Source organism: Mizuhopecten yessoensis, unplaced genomic scaffold, assembly GCF_002113885.1.
Source record: "Mizuhopecten yessoensis strain PY_sf001 unplaced genomic scaffold, ASM211388v2 scaffold11137, whole genome shotgun sequence".
Lineage (NCBI taxonomy): Eukaryota > Metazoa > Mollusca > Bivalvia > Pectinida > Pectinidae > Mizuhopecten > Mizuhopecten yessoensis.
In genome coordinates, this window is record NW_018408898.1 from 248,327 (window position 1) to 261,212 (window position 12,886).

At 36.3% G+C, this 12,886-nt stretch overlaps 1 protein-coding gene across 6 annotated transcripts in view; it reads right to left on the reverse strand.

The window, feature by feature from the left end:
* LOC110466572 overlaps positions 1-12,886 on the reverse strand; it is a 29,021-nt gene that overhangs the window by 12,690 nt on the left and 3,445 nt on the right. For 4 of the 6 annotated variants that reach the window (XM_021523150.1, XM_021523151.1, XM_021523148.1 and 1 more), the window contains exons 4-23: positions 12,849-12,863; positions 11,369-11,628; positions 10,899-10,988; positions 10,567-10,712; positions 9,718-9,928; positions 9,140-9,225; positions 8,819-8,888; positions 8,229-8,417; positions 7,578-7,786; positions 6,479-6,737; positions 5,983-6,135; positions 5,475-5,658; positions 5,108-5,298; positions 4,595-4,843; positions 3,290-3,410; positions 2,357-2,467; positions 2,169-2,216; positions 1,085-1,344; positions 602-691; positions 110-255 (exon numbers count right to left, since the gene is read on the reverse strand). In XM_021523150.1, the coding sequence (XP_021378825.1) occupies positions 110-255; positions 602-691; positions 1,085-1,344; positions 2,169-2,216; positions 2,357-2,467; positions 3,290-3,410; positions 4,595-4,843; positions 5,108-5,298; positions 5,475-5,658; positions 5,983-6,135; positions 6,479-6,737; positions 7,578-7,786; positions 8,229-8,417; positions 8,819-8,888; positions 9,140-9,225; positions 9,718-9,928; positions 10,567-10,712; positions 10,899-10,988; positions 11,369-11,628; positions 12,849-12,863 (3,088 nt within the window). The remainder of the gene's footprint in view (positions 1-109; positions 256-601; positions 692-1,084; positions 1,345-2,168; positions 2,217-2,356; positions 2,468-3,289; positions 3,411-4,594; positions 4,844-5,107; positions 5,299-5,474; positions 5,659-5,982; positions 6,136-6,478; positions 6,738-7,577; positions 7,787-8,228; positions 8,418-8,818; positions 8,889-9,139; positions 9,226-9,717; positions 9,929-10,566; positions 10,713-10,898; positions 10,989-11,368; positions 11,629-12,848; positions 12,864-12,886) is intronic. The other 2 variants (XM_021523152.1, XM_021523149.1) reach the window with 2 other exon arrangements.

A 12,886-nucleotide genomic window follows, 5' to 3' on the forward strand; every position in this document is an offset into this window, starting at 1 on the left:
GGTAGATCAATGTGCTGGAACTTACCAATACTTGTATGTCTGGGTAGATCAATGTGCTGGAACTTACCTACACCTGTATGTCTGGGTAGATCAATGTGCTGGAACTAACCTACACTTGTATGTCTCAGGAAGGAGCAGCTCGACTACAACTTCGCAGCCATCTTGAAAAAATGCCGGGCATCCAATTGGTACAGTAGGCTTCACCACAATGTATGCAGTTGGTGTCTCTCTATGCAAGGTTACGGACGGTGTAGACTAGATGAAATAAAATATTTATTATGAAACGCCGACGTTTTGGCTTATGGCTATTTTTGTGAATGCATTAATTGATATTATTCCAAATTCAAAATAATTGATTTGTTTATACATCGGTATCTATTGTTTCCCTAGGAAAATGCAGATTGATACAACAATTATCAGTGAAACGAAATACGGGTATTGGTGTTTTGGCAGTGAGCTGTAAAACACATGATTGATTTAACAGTTTTTGCTGCATTTGGACGAACACATCCTTATTCAACTGAGCACTGATACTTATTTCCCTAAAAGATCCGTTATATTGTTTTTCCATTTCTATGTGAACGCTGTATTGTATCCGTACTTTAATGCCGGCATAGAATGGATCACTTGTAGGTGACACTCGGCCAAAGACACCATCTGGTAACAATCGCGCTCTCACAGTGCATGCAACCTGCAAAATATGTATACGAAATCAGGACCAAGCATCAAAACAATTTCAACATATTTTTTTATTGCTTATTTCAAAAAGCTACCAGACAGCGTTGACGGGTGGACTAGAACGATCAGAACTGTTTTTATCACCTGCAAGGCCAGATGTCAACAGTTTATTAACATTTTGATTCATCTGATTATTTATGAACGATATATATATATATCGAAGATTTATTTATAAATTGCGATGAAAGAATAGATGAAACAAACTTCTTCAATATTGCAATTAAGTTTAAAATGTTTTAGCATGCGTCTTTGAGGTGTTTTGATTAATTGTTCATACCATTTATTTTACCCCTAAAATGTGTTACCAGTGCATTAACGCAATGGACAACAACGTTTCAATATTTACATTAACTCCAAGCTGTTCCAGTTGACCTGCTCCTTCTTCCAAAACCAATTGTTCAAGTTCTGTCCTGTTTGCGATCTTTGTTTCATTGATGGCCTTCCCATCGATATACCATATAACTTCGTACAGGAGGTCCTCGTCCAAAAGTTTGAAGCCACACACAAATTGTAGACCTTGTACATCCACGTTAAATACAGTGCTGAACGTGTTGACCAGTGAAACATTCACCGTTGGTTTGTGTATCTCAAAGAATGGTAACACAGCTAAAGACAGACAACAATAACATTATAAAGACATTCACTTAAAGTAATGCGGATATTTTAATTGCAAATCGAACATATAGGTTTCAAAAAAGTATGTCACGCTATTTGAATGTGTTTTTTTTACCTTTCTAGAAACTGCATCATCCTTTTTAATCAGAACCTGACAGGTTTTCAAACTATACAGCTTATTGAAATACGAAAAACGCGCAATATAGGAATTTCAATACACAAAAACAGGATTCGAGCAAAATGCAAATATTCAACAATCTGAACTGATCAGACAAAAAAAAGGCATCATAAACACCAACAAAAATACGGAACCGGAATAGGTGCAACGGGAGGTTGAGGTGTTTCCTCTTTCAAATGTTACACCAATAATAATGCCTCTTATTACATCCGGGGAAGTGTCGGGGTCACATGTAGTCGAAGATGATATTTAACACTGACACTTCTCGTGTGGTTTCACACCAGTTATGATGGCGACCATGGAATTTTCATTTTTATTTTGGATACAATAAAACACTGTATGTTCACATCCACCCTGACCATCTCAATGCTTTATGCACCTAGTATATGTTCCGGAACAGCGAATCAATTGTAAAATTCTCACTCTGTATAATTAGAGAATCCTGGATGGTTACAACTTAACTACAGGTTAAAGCAGGTACGACGATTGGTTTTAGATATATACCGTGGTGATGTTTTTTTAACTAGCTTAACGTCTGATTGACAGGTTTTGTTTAAAAAGTGAACTGTTCGGGTGTACATTTTTACCATGCCTTTTCTATGTCTTATTAACAGCCGGAGTAATTAGACAAACTTACCTCCAGCAGTAGTGGTCTCCTTAAGTTTATCTTTGCAGTCGACGTTTACTTGAGGAATATAAAAAATACATCATTATCAATCATACCGTATATTATACTTATAAATCACGCATTAAGGTCCCACCGTTCTTTGTATTGATATATAAAAGATGTTACTTCTACAAAGATGGTGCTATTTTACACTGTACCTATGTTTGCAGTCCATTGGTCGATTGATACAGAAACGTCACATCTGGAGCAGTTGTCGTGTCTCTTTACTTCGCCATCGGCAATGCACACTCCATTAATGAGACAGTTACCTTAACAAATATACGATAATCATCGTTTTGATTTTGTACTTTAATTACTTATTACTCTGTAGTTTTAGAGGGATTCGTACCAGAGGAGGCAGTGCATTTTGGTTATTGTAAACATCCTTTTTTGCGCAGTCATATTTGAATACATTATCGAATTTTAACAGATAAGCGTATTGTTGAGTTAGCGTCTTGAACAAAAATTTGCAACAATTGCAGAGCGAAAGGCGCTTAAATAATACTGCTAAAGTATTTACGTTTACACTATGCTCTGTCAGTGTTTGTGACTGTGTGTGTGGTTGCTGGCAATACTCATCATATGCGTAAGACCGAAAACAGTCATGCACATTGTATTTTATATATTTCACAAATGTTAAATTGTCAAAAGATATATACAAAAAGGAACAGTATTTAAAAAGCAAGATGTGTCCATCATTTTTCATCGGGAAAGCTGAACAGAAGATAGAGACTTTGTCCAATAGATTTGGGTAACAGAAATGTTACATACAAAAACTATGGAAATGATGAAATATGTTTCGCCCTGTAACGTTCTTTGAACTGAAAATCTTATATGAAGAGTATTATCCCTGGATTTTGAACAGTTATAAATGTAGACATTCTTAAGCATCATTAGAATAATTTTTCGTTGCACATATCAGTTAAGCAGGAGAACGAAATGCCGGCACTTCTGAAGAAGTAAGTAATAGTATACCCTCCATAATGTTATCCTTTAAATTGAAATTAATGTTCTATCCGTTTTAACCAATTGTAGTGACGGCCTTGATAGCATTGATCTGAACCTAAACATATTGGATAAGTTGTCATTACCAGGGTTTCTGCTCCATTGATATCTTGATGCAGGATCAGAGATTTGACATATCCAACATGACTCCGTTGGATTGATATTTCCTTCAGGTACACATACACCTCGAATAAAGCAAAAGTTATCCTGGAAGACATAAAATCATAAAATCATTACGCTTTAATATGGGCATGTTTACTATATCATAAAATACCTACAATTTAAGAGAATTTACTTCCATGAATTAGACAGAATTCCCACATAACGCCCAGTTGGCGTATGGATATGTTGACCTGTTTTCAAGACTGTTTTTTTTTTTTCGGGTTCAAATAATGCTTGCTTACTTAACAATATGTTTGTCCGTTTAAGAGATTATTAACAGTAAGACATGACATGGAAGATAACTACAATGACATCTATGTTCGACAAGTCATTTATATTGACGATGAAGTCACTTTAAAACTGTTCAATACTCAATGTACAATTTTCAAGTTGTTTTTTTCCTCAAAGAGAATTAATGTTCTGTTTAAATTCAGCGTTTAGTTGAAATATGTGTACCTATCGTGTATACTACTGAAAAATAGAATTGCAGGGTCAGTGATGTCTAGCGTTATAATTATGACGTCATAATAAAAATGACGTTAACATGTCAGTCATGGCATTTATAACTGATAGGCATACCATCTTATTTTGGTATGTTTATTTAGTGGTATTGTCATAGAGTGGTAAATGTATACGGCGTATACATCCCAAAGGGCTTTGAGACATTTCCCACACGACCGTGAGCTGCTGCGAAATATGTAATCATGTTGGTAAGTTATATGTATCAGCATCCCGTTTAGCTCAAAGCGTAGGCGTTAATCCTTAAATGTTTGTAGTTTGCTGGTTTTGTGTTGAAACTGTTGATTATTGTATGGTTTTGAATGCAATACAGACTAACAATTTCAAGGAAGAGAAGAGTTTGTGATGTTGAAAGTACATTACATTTTGTCTGCATATAAGATACAGACACAAGGGTCTTTACTGGTTCTTAGCAAAGGGCATAGACGAAGGGCACACATTAAACTGGGGATGAGCATTCATCATGATTGTGCGATGGAGACAGAAAAATCGTATTTCTGCCCCATCAAGCAGTTATATTTCCTTCCATGAATAAATTACATTTACATCAGTGATGTATGGACTATTTTCTTGTGATTTTTAAGCCCGTATGTAAGTAAGAGACATTCTATAAAGGAATGATATCAGTTCCCTTTTGCTTCAGACTGCTGTTATATTTAAATTGGTTCCAGACATCAAAACTATCTTAATAAAATTAACACTTTACATACTTGCATAAGTACGGACGATACGTTATCGTGTTCCACTTTTTGACAACCTCCATTGTAGACGATCAGGTCAGATTCTTTCCCGAAATTTTGTCCGTCATTGCTGACCCCTATTGACCAGCGCTGGGCAAATTCGTCACTGCTTGGAAGACTCCGTGTGTGCGGTAATGGACAAAATACCTCCATCAGTGTGTTAAATTGACCGGAAGTAGTAAATTGCTTATACAATTCTTCTGTATCGTCAGTGTGTATCTGGAAACGAACGAAACAAGTATATTAATTGATTTGGAAGGAACATGCAAGAACTGAGGGGTAAGGTGAAAATCACCGGTATAAAAAGTATATTTGCGATTGAAAACTAAATCATGCCGGGTTAAACCATTGAAAACTAAAATAGAAAAACAAAATGAATTATTACATGTACATCTTATATTCTTCAATGAATTTCTTTAAATGTTCAAAAATACAACTGCAGGAGGCAAGGAGTCTTTAAATCAGTGACATTAAAGTATTTACCTTATATAAAGTAATATGGCAGGTGAGGGTAGCAGTATCAACGAACGTATCTCCTTCAACAATCGCCATGGAACATACGTTAAGGTCACATGTGCTATTGGTGTCGAGGTTTACGCCATGTGTATCTGGAGGTATCCGAATGTCTACGGAACAATCGGCAGTTCCGAAATAGGCAATACACACACATGTACCTAAAACGAGCATACTTACACTAAACATGCATGTTTTAAAATTGTTTGATGTAAATGTTAAACCCTTCTTTCAAATTTCCTTCGTTCACTTATAATAAATAACTTAAAGAAGCTAGTTTTTGAGATGTTTAGACAATGTTTAAAGACAAATGACCTTTTGAGGCAAAACCACCTACCGTTGTCACACTGCCCATATCCACTACACTCGTTCGCACACGTGATCTCTTTAATTTGCTGGGCAATGGAAGGCCTGTCGGGCGAGTCCTCTTCCTGGTACGTGGTGTTCTGTTTCAGTTCCTTCAGACAGACGGATTTTAAGGATTCCCTAGCGGAGGTGGCCCACATTGTTGTCTGGGTGGCCTACACATAATTATATCCTCCTACATTATTTTACCAAACCTGTTCTATGGTGTACATTCCTGTTTTGTTAATTTTATAGGTTAATCGACTCTTTTGATATATTTTTATACAGTATGATTTACAGGACACATATATTATAATTCTCCCTCACAAAAATACACAAATCCTGTAAAATATCAAATTCACAGTGTGTTGAATGTAGAAAAGATTCATACACTACGTACAAGTCAATGAAATATACATTTATATATTTTTGATCAACTGAATATTGTTATCGTAAAAGGGTAATAGGGAGAAACGATGTATGAATAGAACAATGCCAACCATGATATCCAGGACACATGTATCGATAGAATTGCCCGGGTCTGTTGCTGGAACTTGTTCGGCACAAGCGTGAAAGGAAGTGGAATCTTTCATGATTTTTTCACAGTAAGCAGTAGCTGTTGACATGTTCCATATCTGCTGTTGGGGATCCACCTAAAAGGTTGAAACATGCCATTCTTTAAGGGTGTTATCTTCGCGATTTATCATTTCTAATGATAAAACTCGTTATTATTATCTTAATATAAACATAATGTTGTTTTACATCTACTTTACCTGATGTGCAATCGTGTGTTGAGTACAAATGACTATACAACACAAATATTTCTGTTTCGTCAGTAATTATATTTAAGTTGAAATTACGAAATATATTTTCAGTTTGTATAATTATGTGGACCGATTATGCATTGAACGTTTTGTACGTAGTAGTTTAGACAATTTTATAACACACGTAACATTTGACAAATAAAAAGGAAGTATTTTGATTTCCTGTACTTACAATTGAGGGTTGGGTTGTGTGAGGTATGGAAGAGATCGGGCGTAATGACCTTGACCTTTTTAACAAGCATCCCTTCTTTTTAACCACGGGTGATTCGTCATCCCTGACACACGTCGCTATGGCACCATGTGTACAGGAAATATTACGTGACGGTCCGTTACACGTGCAGAACTGTGTATTTTCTGTTTTATTCCAAGTTGCCAACTTTGCGAGATTATCAGCAGACATCGTAATAAGATTTTCATCCTCGTCGGTTACACTAAGAAACAGTACAAGTGGTCTCTATAATGTAGAGGCAGGTATCCAATCAATGTGGAACCTAAATAATCTATACAAAGCATCGAACATTATTTACTATTTTGCTCATTTCATACTGAACTGTCGTTAACTATTGAAGGATATGTAGAAAACACCGTAAACTGATCTTTACAAAAACAAGAAGGATAGCATGAGTTTCATATGGACATAAATAACACTAGTTTAAATTGATGTGGTCACTTTGATCACACGATGAGGGCTATGCTTATATTTTTCTTTCTTATAGATGATAGCGAGGATATTTATTAGTTCTTTGAAGAATATATATTTTAAGCGCATGGTAAGAATAACAAATACGTCATTCTTCTGCAAAACCAGTGAGGTATAAGTTGAACTAAACGTAAATATTTGTCAATGCCTTTTTATTTTTATTTCACATATTTGTGCTTACTTTTAAAAATGGAAAAAGATGAAAGCTTCATTGCTGATGCCATGTAGTAATGACGTCACACTTGGAAATTTGACGTGGTTATTGAACAGCATGTTACCATTTTCTGCGATTATGTAGTATGCTTTGTTTGCAAAAATGGTATTAATTTTGTAGTTTTGAAAAAAACTCAGTTTTGTCACCCATGCGTTTCAAGATGAATCACTTATTTTAAATCTACAATCGCGTTATCAGCAGCTAAACAGGAAATCGACGACTGTGGATGCAGTAAAGAAAATGTACCATTCTTGATTGGTCAAAATAAAATTAATATTTCTACTGAGTGAAGGATACCACTTAATCAAATGGACATAAATGTATGTCCCAGGTTAAAATTAGCTGTAGATAAGTTACCTCCAAGATTTAGCAAAGATATTATTATCTCCGGTAATCTGTCCATTAGGTTTAGTAAAATCGTCATCCGTTCGACCGTTGAGCGTCCCACATAGGCCTCGTGTGTGGAACGTGTCAGCAGCGGATGGAAACATGTGCAAGTCCATTACATCCTTTCCAGTGTAATGCCAAAGTCTGGCACTCAGGTAGGTACCGCTTGGCAAATAGATCTAGGTAGAAATATGGACAAATACAATGAACTATGGAATAAAATAACCAATAAACTTAACTAACCGCTAGGCCTTTCTACCTTCTTGGGATTCTTCAAACAAATCTGCCTTGAAAAGACTAAAAAGGACTTGCTTTTCATTACGTTCAATTATATTTTCATAAAAAACCTTTTTTCCCATATGCAGATTTTGTTAATAATTTCTTTTAGGAAAATATAAGAAAATCACTCTTATATGAAATTGACCCAATTATAGAAGATATATCGAATGCTATTTAATTGATTTACTGGTATGAGTATTTAAATTGAAATGTAAACAACCTTCATTATGGCAGTATGATACACAGAAGATATGCAGTTGATACAAGTGTAAGTGTTTAATATATCTTCGAAACATGACAATCAAAGTTCTAAAGCAAATTATGCACGATTAATGAAGTTACTTTGTAGAAATGTTCGTTGATTTTCCTGACATCCAGTATGTGATCTTCACATGAACGGAACTCAAATATCGGGCGATATATGCCAGGGCAACTGTCAATGACGAAAACGTCCCCACCAGCCCGCACAGCAATAGCGCATACACAAAACACGTGAGCCGGAGCGTTACAGGGCGTCACCTTCATTTGTACCTAAATTACAAAAAAGTTATACGCGCATATGCGACATGGAAACCTTCGAAATGTCTATAGTTACCTCATTTTCGTATTATATAATGCTGCTTTGAAAATATTCCATCTCGTTAACTATATTTGTATGCAACTCAAAATGATAACTCGAAATTTAAATCCGAATAATGAATAAATAAAGCATATGCTAATATACCTGATAGTGTGATTGAAATCTGTAGCAATACATTGAAAAGTAATAGATTAACAAAAATCTATGTTGATGCATAATCAAGTCATATGAAGCTATCATTGATATCATTCTAGCTTCCCAGCCATAACAATATAAAGTGATGTAATCAAGCGATATACAAATGTAGTTTCAAACACGCCATTGTTCTTCAATTATATATATATCCAATTACCTGGACTTTTTTGTTCGGATCATCGTTTTCATAAAAGATAAAAGTTCCATCATTTTGATTCTCGTAGTTCCTGAAAAGAGGGTGACAATGAACATGTGACGTTTCCCCACAAGGTAAGATGTTGGTATACTACAAAGCATACTTAGATTGGTTGATACATGTTTTAAAAAAGGATCATGTCTTTTCCGTTCCATTAACAAGTCTATAGTTGCATTATAAAAACACCTCTCTAACAAAACAGATATACAACAACTACATTTTAGATATCTTAAAGCAAGAATGAATCGATTACAATGAGGAGACATGCTCAAAATACATTACCTTCCATCAAACGTTTTCATGTGGGGGTCACAGATAGCATGACACTCTTTTCCCTTCCAAAGATGTGAGTTGTCCTCCATTATGACCTATGATAAGGTACGACGACAACAACAAATGCTTGTTTTTGAAGTACATTTGCTCAACGAAAGAGACTGTGTGCTTATTTATGATGATGTTACGAAATCTGATTTATCCCTAAACGCTAAGTTCGAGGGCGATTATAAAAAAACGTCAGTAGTGTATTCCTGTCCCGTTCCATTGGTGGCGGTTATCTTACATAGTATTTGTAAACATAATAGCATAAAAAAACCATCGATACAGTACAATATGTAACACGTTATGGTGTCAATAGTGAACTGTTTAGTATCTTGTATTACATAGTATTTGTTAACTTTATAAAAAAAAACCATCGATACAGTACAATATGTAACACGTTATGGTGTCAATAGTGAACTGTGAAATCCACATTATTTACAAACGGGAGAAAACCGTTATACATGGCATTTGTACGTAGAATTCCTATAATTTGGCTATGTCGAATTTAAACATTATTTAAAATCACAATGTCCCGTACTTACGTTGACATCACCAAGGACGACGTTGCTCCAGATAGGGTGATAGTTATTGATAGCTGTACGGAGACTGACTTTGTAATTGTCTGGATGACCGTTGTACGTCTGATCGTCCAGCCAGGCGATGTAGATATTATGTTCTTTGTCCCACTCGTCATGGCGGATATGTTTGCCACAAGTCTGAGCTCCGGTAGGCAGAACGGCTCCAATACTGCCCCTACATATACAATACACGAGGTATTTTCTCAGTCTTTGCTCGCTATACGCCAAATATGTTTGCATGTTAAACAAAATCAGACACCCGCCGTTATATCTTTGCTTTGTGGGTGATATAACATATTTACATGTAGTTTCCTTGAAATACTCTTGTTTGTCTCTTGTACGTATGCATTATCACCCGAACTACATTTGAACCATTTCTAGGACATATATTCTATTATCTAAAATACAAATGTACATCGCTAGGACATCTCTAATATTCTCTAAACTACATGTGGACATCGTTGGAACATATCTGCTATAATCTAAACTGCATATTGATATCACTTGGGCATAATTACTGATACCTTATAATGTACATACCGGTACCTTATTTCTGTAAGACATCGCTGGGATATATCGACAGGTACATGTACCTTACATTTTATCTACAGCTGAACGTTACTGGGACACGTGCATATTACTTATAGTTGTTCGGCTCTTTGACATATCTACTGTACCTTTGGTGTCTCGTGATACATATCTACTGTACCTTTGGTGTCTCGTGATACATATCTGCTGGTACCTTTTGTGTCTCGTGATACATATCTGCTGGTACCTTTTGTGTCTCGTGATACATACCTGCTGGTACCTTACCTACACTTGTACGTCTCAGGAAGGATAAGCTCTACAACCACTTCGCAGACATCTTGAAAGAGTGTCGGGCAGCCAACAGGTACGGTAGGTTTAACCACAATGTACGTAGTGGGTGATTCTCTGTGTAAAGTTACCGATGGAGTAGTCTGTGTAAAACACAATATTTGTGAATACAGAATATGAGTTGTATCCCCGTCTTTAGATCACTTATATACATAGTCATTTTCCAGCGTAGTCAATGATTTTCATTTCATAACACCACAAAGAGTATCGATAATGTTTAAAATAAAGCAAATTGGCGGAATCAAATGTTCACAACAATTTGTACATACCGTAATCCCAGCATAGAAGGGGTCACTTCTTGGAGACAACATTCCGGGGACGTCATTTGGTGTCAAACGCGTTCTCACGGCACAGGCCACCTACAACGTTAAGTGACAGAGAAAGGTGAGTAAGGGACCAGCACCTTGTGTATTTCTTATATTTCTATCTCCTAATAAATTATTTCATGTCGATTTTGGTATTCACTGAGAATCTTATTGAAATTTACGTAAACGTTCAATGCACTTAACGTCAGCGTAATTGTAATTTATAAAGTCAAACTACATTCTAAAAATAATTGGGAAATGTGCAAAAGAACCCAAAGGTCTAACTGTATAAACAAAACAAACACAATTTAGCTGCGTACCTATGCCATACCAACATAAGAGAAAACAGGGTGTATGGACTAGCTGTTTTTGTGTCAGCGCGAAATGTCGGGTAACGAGTAAAACTCATTAACATAGTACACGACAATATTTACATTGACTCCGAGTCGTTCCAGTTGACCTGGTTGTTCTTCCAAAACCAGTTGTTCAATCTCCGTCCTATTAGCGATCTTTGTTTCACTGATGGCCTTCCCATCTATATACCATATTACCTCGTACAGCAGGTCCTCACTCAGTAATGTGAAGTCACAAATAAACTGTAGACTTTGTAAGTCCACATGAAAGACAGGACTAATCTTGTTGACGAGTGAAACATTGACGGTAGGTTTCAGGATATCAAACTTCGGCGGCAACGCTTAAAAAAAAAAAAAAATCAATCATTTGACGTTTTCGTTAGTGACAAACAAAAAACAAAAAAAACCTGATATATAGAATTTGAATTGCTACGTAATCTGAACAAAACTGGAAAACAATCTTAACTCTATACACCTATTTTGTAGTGGAAAGTATTGTAGATTACTTTTCTGAATACATGTCTCTCTTACACATTTTCCAAACCAAACATTGAAGTGCTAGTTTTCAAAGTAACTGTTGCACCAAAAAAATGTTTTATACTGACATTTTTGTTTCGTACTGTAATAGAACATCCGTGGGAAGAGCCTACCCAGTGTCGGTAGATGAAACTGATCGACTACCGACAAATTGACCCGCGGCAATCCCCAAGAATGTCCCGTTGCCTCCGTGTACAGTCAAAGACGCAGGTCCGTCAGATGTGGAGGAGTACCAATCAACACCTTGGTTCAAAGTTACGTTTATTTGATAACACACGGATAAGCTAGCCGTTAAACATGGCAAACAATACGTACGTTAATAACAGTATACAAGTATAAAAGTTTAAAAGACAGAACAAAACCTACATTGTAGAGAACAGAATGAATTGTTTAGTGAACCTATAGATATCAACCACAATGTGGTAAAATAAGGCCTATAGGTAATTGTAACTATTCTATAACTATGACAATGAAAACACCCCCTCCCGTAGCACTGACATACGTTAAGCTAACAAGCCTTAAGCTTACGCTAACGTTCCCTTACGTGGGTGTACTGCTTTCAGTACATCGGTAGCACTGTCTTCAGCGCCTCGGTTGAGAGGTTTCCCCTCGTGGTATAGCCGGCTTTACGGCCACGCAAGTCTCCGATTTTGCCCGTGCATCCCTTTTTATACCCCAGCCTGGCCCTATGTAACCTTTATCGCGCACTCAGTCTGATTGGCCAAATCGACGGCATATGGGCAGTGAGGTTGGAACGTCTTCCGGCGACTCACAAAAATCCAGTCTCGAAAGCTTACACCAATGTAAACAAACAGACTGCACCGGCGATAGCTACTATACTCGACGGGAAGCATACGCCGAACAACTAGCCCTTCCGTTCCCGTTAGGTTACTTTTAGGATGGTATTAAAAAGAATACACAAAGACAACAGCAAATATAAAACAGTTCTTAGGCTAATGACCCATTTTCCCACTACTAGTTCCCTCAGAGTTTTATTATGAAAACAAGTACAATTTGTACTTACTATTTTCTGGGTACACTAAAAAGTAAAACAACGGACAG